The sequence below is a fragment of the Chrysoperla carnea genome, chromosome 2 (assembly GCF_905475395.1).
Source record: "Chrysoperla carnea chromosome 2, inChrCarn1.1, whole genome shotgun sequence".
NCBI lineage: Eukaryota > Metazoa > Arthropoda > Insecta > Neuroptera > Chrysopidae > Chrysoperla > Chrysoperla carnea.
In genome coordinates this window covers 15,079,369-15,096,122 of record NC_058338.1, presented here as the reverse complement: position 1 = coordinate 15,096,122, position 16,754 = coordinate 15,079,369, and the positions used below count along the sequence as shown (strand labels likewise).

General features: G+C 28.3%; 1 protein-coding gene across 1 annotated transcript; it reads right to left on the bottom strand.

The window, feature by feature from the left end:
* Window positions 1-11,253: 11,253 nt before the first annotated feature.
* LOC123293175 (synaptotagmin-16) lies at window positions 11,254-15,660 on the bottom strand. Its single transcript, XM_044873902.1, has 10 exons — window positions 15,614-15,660; window positions 15,164-15,412; window positions 14,685-14,901; window positions 14,169-14,328; window positions 13,076-13,378; window positions 12,846-12,954; window positions 12,606-12,767; window positions 12,311-12,485; window positions 11,957-12,098; window positions 11,254-11,890 (listed from the first exon to the last, which is right to left on the bottom strand). Exons 3-10 carry the CDS (start codon window positions 14,696-14,698, stop codon window positions 11,690-11,692), a joined length of 1,266 nt encoding a protein of 421 aa, XP_044729837.1. The 5' UTR covers window positions 14,699-14,901; window positions 15,164-15,412; window positions 15,614-15,660; the 3' UTR covers window positions 11,254-11,689.
* Window positions 15,661-16,754: the final 1,094 nt, after the last annotated feature.

Sequence of the window (16,754 nt, the reverse complement as noted above, 5' to 3'; positions counted from 1 at the left end):
ATATATTTTTTATTCCATATGCATTTTATTATTTATACACAATTTTTTATACAATTTTTTAATGAATAATGATTATTATTTAAATATTTCCATTGATAAAAATGTAAAAAATTAAAAAATTTTTTAAGTTAAAATCACGACCATATACTGGAAGTGCAGAATGGTCATAGTAATTATAACGATAAATAAAGAGTTTTATTCGATATTTGATGAGATTATATTAACGAGATGCTAATTGCAGGTGCAATGAATACTTCAACTGCACACGTCAAAATTTTCTTATTACAATTCAATAATTGAGGAATGGACAAAATTCAAAAAACCGAAATGATTACAATCGACTCTTCATTAAGATGAGGCACTCAACTTCCGTGTTGTGATAAAAGGGCTTATCTCCAAAAATATTTTTATTGTATTTTAGACTATATCATTGTACAAGTACGAAGTACAAAGATGTCACTTCTGGAGTAGAATACAAAACATTTTTGGAGATACATCCTTTAATCAGAACGCACCAATTTGAATATCAACAAAATTTACGTTTGCAATCCGTTCACTATGAATGAATACCCTATAATTTATGTATCCATAAACGTCGCTACACGGGGTAGGAGAGCGTACGTCCCACAAAAATTGCGACTTTTTTTTTAAAAACTGAGGAAAATAGTACAAAAATTATATCGGTGTCTCCTCAATGGTACTTTCGTACCCCTCAATAATATCACTATATATACCACTGACCTGTGTATTTTCCTAAATTAAGTTACAAATTGTATATAGGATTGGACTTAAATTTTCGGGTGTATAGACAAACGTTAGGTGATTCAATATCGCGAAGTTTCATTAGAAAGATATGCCTTTTGAAAGTGATTAAATTTTTTTAATTAATTTCGGTTTAATGTAGATCTCAATCATCCTCACTCTTGTATTAAAAAAGTGTTCTGAAACTTAAAATAAAAAACGAATTTACATAATCGATTAGAAAGATGACAGAATGACTCATTTGTTGGTAAATATAGGATGCATTATAAATAAACAACCCGATTTCGAAGAGATACATTGGTTTTATGAGTTCATTAAAGCATTTCTATCTCATTCGACGGGTCTAATTAATTTACCCATACTTAAAATGGGCTCAGCATGATAGAGCGCATCTTATAATTTTATGGTCTGATTTTTTAAGAGTAATTTATTGGATGCATTTATTTACGACATTACAGTAAAATTATTTCATGTATTTTACTGTACTGATAATGAGTACTTATTGTGAATAACTCTAACTCTAATAAATGTTTATTTGAATATTTAATTTAGATACTATTTTATTGATAGTTTAATTTAATTGTAAATAAAAAATTAATTTAATTTTATATATTTCATTTCGCTTCCTCCCTTATTTTAACAGAAGACTAAGAAAAACTTAATTAAACTTTGACGATAGCGATTTATTGGGGAGTAGAGCAACGAAACGTAATTTACAAGTAGTTTCGATAGCAAATGTATTACATAAAAGACATTTGTTAGTGTTATTACAGAAAATTGAAAATTTTCCTTCATCTTCTTAAAATTTACATTTCCATGCACATAAACAGTATATTAATCATTACGACAAAATTACTTTGATAAAAATTTAAAAAATAATCAGCAAAATCAAATTAATTAAAAAAATTAATAATTATCATATTTATAATTTATGGAATATGATTATATATAATTAATTATTAAATTTTGGTGACTTCTGAGTAAACCAAAATTCATTTTTCGAATTTTAGGCAAATAGTTCAGTAAACACGCTTTTTTGAACTAATATGTCACTCGATTCCATAAAAAGTATAAATATTTTTTACACTTTTTAGAAATAAAAAAGCACATAGTCAAATAAATTTTGCTTGCAATGTATGGTGAACTTTAAATTGTATTTAAAAATAAAAATGCTAAACATATGAGTGCTAGATAAAAATATTTATAATTGATTAATTGATGTGTGATTAATTATAACTTAAAATAAATGCTATCTCAAAAAATCTCAGATCAGATCACTAAGATCTCTAGAATAGACTTGATTTAAAAAAAAATCCATCCGCCCATCTAATTTTAGAGTTAGAATTATTTATATTTTACGAATTTTTTTTTCATTTTTATAAAGTATTTTTTACGTTGCACGTAAATAAATAACAAAATATTTTTAAATGACATCAGTTAACATTATTTGATAAAGTAATAAAATTTCTCCAACAACCTACTACCCTCCCACTTATATAGAAATAAAATAATGTATACTTGCCTTAGTGTAAAAATGAAAATCACAATTCAATGGTGAAAATATGTCAATAGCATATTGTGATGTATATTCAGAGTTCGGAACGTATACTGGCGTTTAAAAAAAATGCAACATTAATATTTGCTAATTCATATTAAAGTGTCATTTTATATTATAATTTAATTTATTTTATATAAAAATTGATAGTCATGAAAAACGATGATAAAGCTACTAGTTTAAGACGGGTTATTACATTGTATCATAGATAAACGATGGAAAACACATAATTTAAGGGACAAAATGAAAGACAGTGAGAGGTATAATGAGGCCTCCTTCCATTTTCATAACAGCAACATAATATAAAATGTTTGGATATTATATTATTTATAAACTTTTTTGACATTGTAAATCATTATCTACTCAAAATTTCCCAACTCTGTATATATTATTTTGGAGCATTTTTGACTGAACAAGTTTTGTATACGACATAACAGATATCCATATGAATTGTGCGAATGATTAAAAATTTTGTGTTTGTATAACTAATTTTAAAAATACCTCAACATTTATTTTTACTAAGTATATACTTCATTGCACTTGTATTTTAAAAAGGAAATGTACATAGCAACTTTTTTTATAACCCCAAAAAAATATGTCCCCTACAACAGAGCCTGAAAATTACGTTTCATACAACAAATCATTTTTTGTTTATAATTAAATATAATACAAATTAATTCATTAAAAAAGTTAATACAATTTTATAATAAACAAGATACTATATACAATTTTTACAGGTTATGGGCCCAAAAATATTCATAATTTTTGTAACTAAACAGGTTTATATGTGGGTGGTCATAACCTATTTTTATTATAATAACCTTTGATAATAATCCCGTCGACGAGTTTTCGAAAGTATAAGTTTTCCGTTTCGTTTAAGATAACTCAGAAAAGTAAAAAAAAAACTTTTACGTTTTACGCTAGGTTTTTGTTCATGCTTATAATTTGCATACTGTTAAATAATTTTTGTATTCTTAACTTTTTTTTTTGGGAAATTTCACTAAAAACATAGGGCTATTCAACAATTTTAACCAACGAGTTAAAATTGTATGAGTAAGCCTGTTAAAATCCTCATAGTCTACAAGCCCATGAGGAAATCTTTCGGGTGAAATGTCCCACCAGGAATCATTTTAAAAAATATGGTGGATATGTAAAAGTATCTCACCCCTGCAACATATAAAATGTACAGCGTTGCTGGATACTAACTTTGCATAGGTATTCGAAGTGAAAACATTAAATACCGTACAGAAATAAATCACGTAGGGCTTCGGAAATTGACGCGAGATCAAAAATTTTTTTAAACTTTCGGTACTGAAGTTACCGGACTTATTTCTGTACGGCATTTATGTAATTCGCTTCGAATACTTATGCAGCCTTAGTAACACGAACGGCGTACATATTTCGTGGTGCAAGGTTTAGATACCGAGGTGTGTGACATTTATATTCTCACCTGTACCGCTCAAAACTGACGCCATGGTGCTTAAACTTACTTTTACATATAAAAGCATCTTTTTCTATAGGATTCCTATGGGTCATTTCACCCGAAAATTTTCAGCATGGGCTTGTAGTCTATAAGAATATGAGGAAAACCCATTATTATTTCCCCTTTTTCAAAATTATCGGCGATCGGCATAATTCTAATTTCATTTAAATTTTTGTGTTTTGAGCAAGACGATTGGTTTTTTATAATAGCGGCTATTTACGTTGTTGCAAATCTAATTTCTAATGCTCATAAATATTTTGGTTCTTCCACCATATCGTTTAAAGCATACGAAAATATCATTTCGTGGACGGGTCGATAATATTATTTTCGAAAATATATGTTTTTTTATATTTTCGAGATCTCTATAATTAACTTTTTAAAATTATTTTTACATAATTTTTTTGTCTATTCATTGTCGACTTATATTATTATTTAGTATTCCAACGGTATTAAAAAAAAGAATAATAATTAAAAATAAGAGACAATGATCGCTTATGTACCTTAAACTCAGAAAAGAGCAATATTATTATTAATTAAGAATTATAAAATAAAAAATAAAATACAATTATTCTGTGTACTTTAATAAATTAAAACAAATTTAAAATTAAATAAACAATTTTAATTAAAAGGAACAACTTTTTAAAAAGTAATATACAATTAAACATACATTAATATATTATAATGATGATTAAACTTTTTAATTTTCATCTTGCTACAAAAATCAAATGTTAATTTATTATAATATTTTGTCTAGTTTAAATCAAAAAATCAATAAAAAAAATATAATTTTCAAAATGAAAAAATTTTTTATTTAACGTGTGAGAGAAAATGATTGAGTGATGTGATTTCTATTCAGATTCAATATGAATTTTTTGACAATAAATAATAAATTCAAAATATATTTTTTAGCAGCAAAAAATGGCGTAAATTAGTATATATTTCTTGACAACACCAAAAATTTCACACTTAGCAGCAACGACGAAGAAGCTACATTCGTCATCAGTGTCATCAACTTATACTTTACTCACTTCTTAATAAATTGATTATATGAAGATATTTTGGCTCAGAAGATCTTCCAATTATGTGACAACTTTACAAGTAATAAATTTCATCACTCTGCAAAGATTTCGATAAAGGTAAGAAGTACAAAAACAACAATTCTTGAAATAACATTATATTTAATTAATTATATAAATTTACATTTTGTTAATGTTTCAATTTACTTTTATGAACGGTTATAAAAAGCTTAAAATTTAATTTGTGCACAATACCCACCCACATCTTTTTTTTTATAATGTCCCCATCACATCCATAAGTTTATAAATTTATAAATATTATCTAGAGTTATAATTGTATTTTTCATCCTTTTTCTTAATTAAAAAAATGATTTGTAAAAAATTATGAAACAGCAGTAACACACTTAAAGCCCTCAAATATTTTATTTAAATTATTGTGACATTCAGAAAAATAGTTTATTTGTTTAGCGTTAACTAAATTGTTGCGTAATTGAATATTTATATTTTCAGTCGCAAACACAAAAGTTGGATTTGTTGTGAACTCGTTTGCATCTTTAATACAGCATTTCAGCAATTGCACCAACTCCTACAAGATGCTCTGTGATATTTTAAAACAAAAAGCGTTTGCGACTCGTTCACGTTTATAATTGGGATTTCGCAGAAGACATAGGACATGCTAAATTGTGCTCGTCCAACAATGGATATCAATACGCTCTGGGAATCTCTGACGATCCCATATTTAGTGGATGTATGGGGAGGGCGAAATCTCCATTTATGTTGTAGATATGTTACAGCCAACTGACTTAATTAGCCATAATAATAATATTCAGCCGTAGCGTCTAATACAATGTTTAATGAACTGACTAGCTAGCTGGTGCTTAGACCATTCATACAAAAGGATGACCATTTGACAAAAAAAAGATGAAATTTAAAATATAATATATTGTTATTTGGTACTCATTAGATCAAATAGCGTAACTTTTTCTGTGAAAACTAGTTTTGAATAGAAATTTTTTGAAAGAAATCCAAACTGACAAATAATTATATTGTTCCTTGCCAACCTCAAATTCGGCATTTTATTTGCTTAGATGTTTGATTGAATAACTGATAGCCTTCAGGTCGCTAGTTGAACGGTGCTGTTTAATAAAAGGCTAGGCTGTTAATTGAACGGGTAAATAAGCTAGTTGACTGCGACATACATACATACATCTATATAAGCCTAGATACGATACAGAATGGAATAGAATATTTATATCCAAACTATTGGATCTTTGCGTCTTGAGAGAAGTCTCGGCAGATTGATAGTAGCTTGTAAATTTTTAGAAGTTGTCATCAAACAGCATCCTAACTTTCAAGAGGTGAGTTTCATTGAAGAACGACTTAGAGTGCTAGCAATTTGATTACGGTATCGTTTTTATCATTTATTATATTTATTATTAGAATAAATTTTATAATTTGTCATGCTTGATTTGTAAATTTTGTAGAATATTAGTAACTGGACGGTGAAAAAAGTTACTTATAGTATCGAATTTAAGTGAATGTTTGATATTATTCGCAAGTCGCGGTTTTTTGTACATAATTGAGTTTTATTCTAAATTCTGTAAAAATAGCAGTATAGTTGATTAGCGTAAAATTTAGTTGTAACAAAAACAACTCGTAATTTAAATTAAAAAGTATTGTATAAGTTATTGTATTCAAATATGAAAGGAAAAGTGATTGGTCAATTCAGTTAAATCTTCCTCAAGATTGTATACGATTGTACTCTGATGATGAAATCTTGAATGATTACGAAGACTGTGCTAGTTTAAAACGAGAAGTTATTCCATTCTAGAACTGTATATATTTTCTGATTGTCACATTTCGAGGAGATATTAAAGAAAATGCGCATTAATTTTTATATTAAATGATTCAAATTGGAGAAGGACTAACAGGCAATATAATCTCTTTTTGCTTAATAAAATTACACAATAACACCGTGATTTCATAGCAAAAATAACATCGATTCAAAGAATCAGAAAAATGTCCATGAATTTCAATTCATTTTTAATTGTAAATCATCAACTTCAAAATTATTTAAACATACTTGAAAAAAATCGGACATTATACATACTGTTTTAACTGATAAGAAAAAAAACTTATGAGAGACTACAAAAGCTACATCGTAATGTAACTAGAAATCTTTGAAGATTTTTCAAATAGGTTCTTTTCTAGATCTAATAAAAACTCAAGAAATTTTTACTATATTGTTGAAAAATGTTTATAATACTTTATTTCGTATTTATAACTTTATATCAGCATTCCGTTGTTTTGTAGAAAATAATTTTTAATTGAAAAAAGATACTATTAACATATTAAAATTGTGCAAGTAAGCTTCGCGCAAGCCTTGCAGATTTATCAGTCAAAAAGTATTGTAAAAGTTACAGCACGTAAAAAATTCCATTTTATATAATGGATAATACTATTTTATTTTTGTGACTTTCAGTGGTGGGGATTTTGATCCAACACTACTTAGATCATAATATTCACTCAACGTATGTTGGAATTCGTATGAATATACTTGTTAATGTTTTATTAATATTAAACACACATTATTTGATGTCTCTCTTTCTTTGTTTTACACATTGATGTCCATAACAACTTTTCTTATGCATATATAAAAGGATTTTTTACCTACTGTATAGCCAGCGTCTCAAGGGAAGAAAGAAATCAAAGAGAAGTGGAATTGGTTTCCTTCGCGCTCAACGCTCATATGGCCACATATATGTATGGAGTAAATGAGACGCTATACAGTAGGTAAAAATCCTGAACACGAAGTCACGATGTACAGGATGCGCGAAGTTATGCGTTAAACAAACTGTAAGAGAGACACGATCGTCTGCACTATGGAGTGTAGAAGTGAAGGGCCACAATCTCTTATGGCTGTTTGTCTCAAAAAATGGCACCAAAATAGTTTAAAATAAAGAGGCTATAATGGCGCTCATATAGCGAAGTGTAAGTGTATGTGTATTTGTATGAACTGTATGTCTTTTGGAACACCAATGCCATATTAATTTAATCCAATTTTTAGGGTAACTTTTTTGACACAGAGATTGTGCTCCTTTACCTCTACACTCCATAATCTGTCTCTGAACTCTACCTCTGCTGGCTATAAAATAATTTCAGAATCTGTATTATATATTATGGCGAAATGACAATTATCAATATGTTGCGAGTATCTTTTTAATAAATATTTTATTTTATATTCAGTAATATTACTCTTCCAAGTAATTTATTCTGAATATATTCTTATTTTAAATCTGTAGCCAAAACTACAGTCGAAAAGTATCTATTTAAATAAATTGTACTTGAGACAGCAAGTACAATTGAAAACTTTAAATTTTATAAATTTTTGTTTTAAATTTAGTGTAAACACTATTTTAATTATTTTAATTTATATGTAGTATTCATGTTACTACATAAAATACTAAAAATTGTAAAAAGTACTATTTTTTTATTTGAATAGTACCACAATCCTTAAACTACTGCATAATTCTAAATTGTTCAATAAAAAATACTTAAAAATTTTTGGTTCGGTATCTATGATTATTATGAAATTTTTATTTTTATTATCTGTTATTAATCGCCTTACGAAGTTCTTTTATGCAATAATAATATATTGGATAGTTAACATAAGTTCATAAAGAATCCCATACCGTAAAGAATGAAAAAGTTGAAATTTTTGTTAAATTAATATTTGTTTTTGGTATTAAAAACTTATGTTAACTATCCAATAATAATATAATCGATGAGACAATTATGTTAGTACAACTAATTTTAAGGTAATTCGAACATGAAATCTTTTTTTTTTTTGGCAAAGGTCGTTATTCATTTTTTTATTTGTTTATTTGGAGACAATAACATTAACTGATTAACAAAATATAAACTAGCAATTAAACACAGTCTCTGACGGATTAATTTAACACTGTTTAAAAAGAAAAGAGAATGAAGGATGTACAATATTTTTTTTAATCCATGTTTTTTTCACATAATTAAGTTTTGTAATCGATCGGGGACTAGAATATTAGAGAGTATGTAGGTTCAGAGATTTTCAATTCACTTGTATTCCTTTGAATTGTAACCATCTCACTGGAACAACCTTAAAGATTTATGTTAAAATAACAGATGCGGAAATAATATCGGTCAATTAGAACGGATTTAAGCTAAATTAAACTGTTTGTTTGCGGGTAATTTGAATACTTCCAAATATTTCAAATAATATCGTAACTTTTACTTTTATATCATAGCTCCGAAATTTTTGACAAAATTCTTAATAAGAAAAAATGATTAAACCCATATTAGCCTAAACTATATTAATTTGGTATCATATTGAATTACACATTTTAAACCGTAATGCCCAAACAGTATCCCAAGAATAACTTACATAGTTGTATCGATTGCATTAACTCATAAAATTAATTACAGCACCTTTCGTGCTGACTATAATTCTAAATTCATACTGACGTTTGATTAATCAAATGAAATAAATTAATTATACTCAACTCCTACAATTACAGTCTAAAGATGTAATCTCATGATAATGAGTGACAACAATTTTTTATCAATATCGAAAGTCGATATCTCGAGGTATATATACTAAGAGTAATTCCCTAGCTTCATTTTTAATAAAACACAGGTATGGTAATGATAAACTTCGGAGAATTTCATTGTTTGTAATTAAAATATTTTATAGTTATATTTTAAATATTATATTTCTTCGATAGTTGAATATAAATTGTATTTAGCCGGTACTGTCAAATCAATTATATTACAATGTGACTCTGCTAAGTTTTTTTCCAGATAGCAGCAAGACCTAAATCACGTGACCTAATTTTAAAAATTCAGCGTCAAGCGTCAGCATGAAAGAAAATACACCTTAATACACTTAAGCTACGTAAATATATCCCACAGATTACTAAATTGCATAAAAGAACGAGTCTAATTTTGAATTAATGGCAGCTGTTCAATACATACTTTATAATTCTACTCACAATGGTAAGGAAAATTTAATGAAAATTTCTTTGAATAGAAAATCATTTTTGATTACACAACCTAATGAATTTGCATGATCTAAATAATTTTTTCCTTAGTACAAAGTACTGTGGTTAAAAATTTTGACTGACAGTCATTAATAGCATTCATTATTAAAGTTTCACACACATAATATAGTGCAACAATATTTTAATTTTTTTGCTTCAAAATTTTAAAAGTTTTAATTGTTCAGTTTTCATAACTGAACAACGTGCTTTTAAAAAAAAAACATACGACATTCTTTTGCAAAACACATATTTGACGCTTCAATCGTATATAAAAGACATAATTTGGTTAATTTATCAACAATAATATAGAGTTATACCTATATATATTATATTTAGGATGAAAGATAGTTAGGTTTGCTAATAGACAGTTTCATTGAAATAAAGGTTTAAGGTAGATAGAAAATCTTGTTTACGTCTTTTGGCAATTGGCTTTTTAACATATAAATTGTTTTACAGACTCAAATTCAAATGATTATCACAAACCGTGGATTTTTAACAAACAGATCTACAAATAATTTATATAGAAGCAATAGACCTTTTTCATGAAAAACAGAAATACTTTTTGATAATTTTTTATGAAAATAAAGGTCGAGTAGAGCCTGTAACTCGAAAATTACGTATTTTTAACAATAAAAACACTATGAAAGAAATTGTAAAAAAGTCACTATATTTGAAATAATTTAAAACGATTTTTTTTGGCTCCACCGCACACGTGATCTGTTATAACAATCCGACAAGCAATGACAATAAAACAGTGTCAAGTCGTATTAATATATCATTATTATCAACTTTAAATGACGTCAAAAAGACATTCGTGTAACTTCGTGTGTTTCCGAATCGTTTTCGCCAATTTGAATTTTAATGATTTTCATTGTCTGTTTTTTCGGTCATATGGCTCCAAAAAAATCGGAGAAAAAAATTAGCCCATTTATCAAGACTTTTACTTTCATTTAAAAAAAATGTGAAAAAGGTCTATTCAAAAATAAATAATTCAACGAAATAATGTCATAGCATGAACCTCTTTCAAAATTCAATTTTATTTACGAATATAATGTGTTTTTTTAGTAACTTTTCATTTTTATTATTTTATATATTTATATAATATAATTTTATTTTAAAAATTTGATTATTTAAAATTTGGTTATTTTCAAATATAAGTATAAAATATATTTTTTACGAATATAATTTTTGTTTTCCGTATTCTCAATGGCAACAAAGTATGGCGTATATATAGCCTTTCTTCGAAATTTTTTTTAGACCAATTAATATTTAAATATAAGTATTGAGCGTGCTTTTTTTTCGTGTAGCACTTATCCAATTGGCGCTGATTACAATAGTTTTATGAAAATTATAGCACCATTAATTTCTTTTACAAATTGTAAAGAGGATTTCAAAACTCGCACGTATTTATTATACAAAAGTTAATTATTGTAATTTATTTACTGATAAAAGGCAAACGATTTTTTGGCAATTGAAAAAGGAGCAAACCTTTTTTTATCAGTGACTTTTTTCGTAGACCTTATGAAATCCTGTGTATAATTCTAGAAATGTAAATCGTTTTTCCATTTCATATCCTCCGGAATCCGTCAAAACTGTTCCAAAATCCAAATCAAAGCAAAAAATATCGCTTTGTATAACCTCATGACGAAATCAATATCGCAATTAACAACAATGGATTTGATTCAAAAAGACAACAAGTTTAGAAACAAGTGTGAATATTTTTATATAAAATTGTGTGAGATAAAACTCCCTGCTAGGAGTTTTTTTTAACTTCATCTGACATGTCGCGTTCTCTTGATTAAGAGTCAACTAATACATGCCATCGACATAATTGTTGAGCATGCAAATCTTTCATATCTAACCAATGTGCTAATTGTTCTGGACCACTTGAATTTAATCCTAAACTAAACCATCCAATCATCTCTTTGCGTTTTGTCATTCCTTTTCGATTGTATACGGATATCATTAATGTGACGTCGGCTAATTGAAATAGTGCAACCTTTAAAATAAAATTTTATTAAAATTTTTGAAGTTTGTAATAAAATAAATTAATAAATGTACTTACTTGAAAAACAAATGTTTCTTTAAACAGTGGATTTGGTTGACCACGTCTCACAGATGTTTTACTTCGGGCCATTTCTTGTCCATTACTGCTGACTAAACACAATTTTACATACGTATCTGGAGCACGATTCATTGCCAAATTTCTGTAAATAAAATAATTTATCAAAACTTACAAAGAAATTATTGTATACGGTTTTTAAAAGCAGGGGGAGGAGCATGATTGAGTCGAAATGATTAATCATAGCTCGAAATTTTTGCCCATCAACAGTTCAACAATAGTTTTGGTAAACTTCGAAAAATGAAGAATCACAATAGTGAATAGAATCAAGAAGTGTCAAGACAATTTAAAGCTCACCTAAAATGTGATCCCTTGACAATTTCTACACTTAGTCGCCCTGTCGTTGCATTATAAGCCAGTCCCAATAATAATTCAGGTACTCCACCATGTTGCATTGATTGTGCTGATCCAGTCGAGTCGGAACGTGCCAAACTACGCAAATCCACATGATGTGTGGGAGATATTGATCCGTGTATGGCAGACGATCCATGTATAGCATTACTTCCACCACTACTTATACCGCCATTGCCACCAGGACTTAGTGGGCCATGATGATGAACACTTGTACTTCCACTGTGTCCACTGTGATGATGATGACTACTTGTAGCACGTGGTTCTAAAGCTAACCATAATGTCGTTTCCAGTTCGAGGTCTAAACTTGAGAAACTTACGACACATTCACCAATTAGTTGTTCACGTCGCATACGTTCACAACCATACACACGTAATCGTAATCCCATTGAATTGACGTCCTCTGAAAATAATTCACCAGAATATGATTCAAACTGATAAGAATTTTTGATATATTATTCAAGATTTATATTTAGCATACCTGGATTTATGCGATGAAGTAAAAAACTTTCCATATATTGTGGATTATCGCCAGAACGTATTTTTGTTTTATGTTTTTGCTTCTTACTTGGTAACAATAAAAGGCGAACCTGTCAGAGCAAAAAATATTTTAATATTGCCGTAAACTGGAGTGGACTTTGTGGCGGTTTAAATTTTTTTAGAAAGTTCACTTTTTTACGTATATCATAAAGATATGTTTATTTTTTTTACCTGCGTGTGGGTTGGTTGTCCACGATCTCTGCTTGGTATATCACGTGCTTGTAATACATGCACGGTCATTTTTCTCATTGGCGCATCATATAATAATGCAACTTCTAAATGTCCACATTTACTAATAACTTCTTTATCGTTATTACTAGTTGTTGTATTGTTACCAGCCCCATCTTGTTGTATATCACCTCCATTGTCTTTGGTAATTTCATTTGCGTCTCTTTCCATTCCACCGCCAATACTTGTACATATTGATTGACCGTCGGTATCATAACATGATTCTTGGCCTAATACTACAATACACTAAAAAAAAATGTTTCGGTTTATATCATAAGTATTTTTGTTTAGGCTAGAATCCGTAACCTTGTCGTCTGAAAATACGGGGGGTTTTGCGTTAAATCCGGTAGTTCTGATTTTTTACAGACTTGTTTATGATGTTAATCCAATGAATAATCCAAGTTTGTGACCTTGAGCGCCGAACGCAACTTTGTCAAAAATCGAAAAAAGTCGTGGAAATTTTGGCTCTTTTTACGATTTTGGCGATTATAGTTCTAAAAACTTAGTTTCTGATAAAACATTTCACGATTTTTTCGATTCGGCGCTCGAGATCACAAACTTCAATTATTCATTGGATCAATATCATAAATATGTCTGCGAAAAATCATACCGAATTTGACGTAGACTGTAATGTATAAAGTTACTGGATCACTAATGGATTGCGCGAATCTGAATTGAATACTGAAAATGAACATAGTTCCAAATACGGGATGCAAAATTTGATGGGGTCGTAAGTGTTAAAAAAATTAAATTATAACAGACGGGAACGCAGGAATCATCCAAGGGGGATATTCATAGTTTTGTTAATGATTTTAGGCCATAAAGTCAATAAAAACAAGAAACCTTTTTTCGAGTAAGAGAACATTTTATTAGATCGAAATGTGTGTCTGTTTTTCAATAAGTTAATTCTGCGAGGTACAGAACCAATTTTTCCAAAACTCTGTGCGCCCATTCTATAACAATAAGCTAAATTTGCAGATAATGATTGTATGGTAGTTCGAATTGAGAACTAGAAGATTTGATTGAGTATACTTACGTCTTGATTACTATTACTATTACTATTTATATCAGTACTTTGACTTTCCACACTGCTGTCTGTTGTTAATTTTTTATATTTATGTCCACCATTTTGTATTGATTTATCTGGATCTCCAAAGTTATCAATACGAGTCTCACGTATATCTTGTGCAATGGCTCTAAACAATTGAGATTTAAAAATTAGTCATTCACGACCTAATAAAATTACTAATGGTGTTTAATTCAAATTTTATATCTCAGATAAGTTTATTTTTGTGCTTCTTATGTAAGTAAAGATCGTAGAATTTTTTTTTCGTATAGCAAACGATTTTTAAGAAAAGAAGGCAGAGAAAAGTATATTTAATTTGGGGAAATGTATACATTGTCCAGTAACGGTTTTTCTGATTTTCTGAATTTCCTGTATTTTCACCTATACTTCTTTTCATACATTTAATTTCTGGTCGATTACAAGACTAGTTCAGACACCAACTAATTATTTTTTTGAAAATTCAAAAATGCTACAAATGTTACATACCTGTGGGTTGCCATTTGTACATGATGAATGTGAGTTTCACTAATAGGTCTTATTTGATTTTGTCCAGCACCAGCACCTAGTGAACTATTTGTCGAGGAACAACATGAACTTACATTACTTGTGTTATTTACTCCAACACGTCCTTTTTCAACCAACGATATTAAATCATGCGATTCATTTGGCGAACGTGGTGATTGTATTGGTGTTTTTATTATTTCTATAATAAATGATTCAATTATTATAAAAATTATCTAAATTTAAAAACTGAACTGGTAAAGAATAAATCTAATATTTGTTAATTTGGAAAATCGGATAGGTAATAGATCTTCAAAAATATAAAAAGGATATTATTATATGAACTTGTATGTTTTTGATGTGCATGTTTTTTAAGTTAATAAAAAATTGCTTTTAAGCAATAAGAGAGGGGTCGACTCCCTGCGTCTTAAAGTTTGCTCTTCCAAAAAGCAGAATATACTTACGATTATTTGATGAATTACTAATTAATGGTGGCGGTGAATTTAATACTGGACGATGCGATGAAGAAGTGATTAATGCTTGTGTACCACTTGTTGGCGAACCGATTATACCTAAAAGGCCACCTCCACCACTACTTGGACCACGCTGATGATTTGTTACAAAACTAGCAGACTGTTGTAAACGACGTATTACATCTAACTCAGAATCACTACTCGATTCTGGTGAATCTAATGAATATGCTGTCTTATTACCTGAGAAAAAAATAAAGGGAGTATTTTTAAAAAGTTCGAATTAGTTTTTAATTAATTGAAATTTTGAAAATATTCTAATGAAGAAAATAAAGGTAGACTTTTACTCAAAGAATATGAACGACATATTTTGAAAGTTTTTGATAATTTTCACTTGGAATGAATGAAAACAAATTAAAAAAAATACTAATTAATTCTACTCACCAAAAATATATTGATGATGTTTATTTGACTGATTATTATAACCATTATTACCATTTGATGTTTGATGATATAAGTGATGATTATTTGATGTTGATTGTTGATGATGATGTAATGATTGTTGTGATGTTGAAGATGATTGTTGCTGTAATTGTTGTGTTGATAATTGTGTTTCATCACAACAATTAAATGCATTTGCTGCAGTACCAAAACACCATTTTTTATTTAAATATAAAAAGAATACCAATAATAGTACAACAAAACCAGCGACAACACCTAAGAATGCTGTTTTCTCAGCACCAGCTGAAAATAAAGACGAGAGTAAAGATGTAAGCAAAAAATAAATAAATAAAATAATAATAATGGGAAATTTTTGGACCTGTTCGTGTACTTTTGTTAGTTTAATATAAATCGTACTCAGTAAATTAAAAATAACTTGTAATAGAAGCCGGCATTGCTCAAATTTGAACTTTACTCTCTATACTTAAAAAATCCAAGTTCTTATGAATTAGTGCCATTTGAGATTTTTTAGCCACCCATCAACAACAGCTATAAAATCCACAGATTCAGAAATGTTAGGTGAAATCCAATTTACATACAAAAATTCTCAGACCTTTTTGGACATAAAATTTATTGATCAGGTTGATTCTACTTTTTCATAAAAATTAGGCAAATTCAACTTGACATTGGAAGAAAATCGGTTCAGTTTAAGAAGGGTTACAAGGAAAAAACCTCATTTGTCGAGGGTTTTTTTACTATTGTAAAATTAGTAAATATTACTTGTTTTGATTTTCAGATTTGTCAGAGGGAAGAGTTAATCGACGAATATTATTCAAGCAGATAATCAGAATGCCGTGAAGGCAATAAAAATAGTGATTATTAGATTTTATTTTACAAGAGGTTCATGGAATAGTAACACAAAAGAAATGTAAAATGTCATGTAATTGATAAGTCTGAAAAAGTCTAAATAAAATGACGGATCGTCGAAATTCAGTGACGTTTAAAAATTGTATACAATCAAGAACCAAAATTATTAACTATTTTTGATCAATACAAATTATCGAAGGTAATTCTCAAATTAAAATGTGTTTTGATTCTATAATTAAAACTTTAAACTAAAAGTGACCTCAATTATTATATATCC

Bases quoted from the DNA above. Each gene is read 5' to 3' on its own strand.
- LOC123293175 (XM_044873902.1), bottom strand. The intron at 13,379-14,168 runs GTAAGTATACTC...ATTTTTTTTTAG, and splicing joins ATAGTAATAGTAATCAAGAC to TGTATTGTAGTATTAGGCCA. The intron at 12,955-13,075 runs GTAAAAAAAATA...TTGCTCTGACAG, and splicing joins GACAACCAACCCACACGCAG to GTTCGCCTTTTATTGTTACC.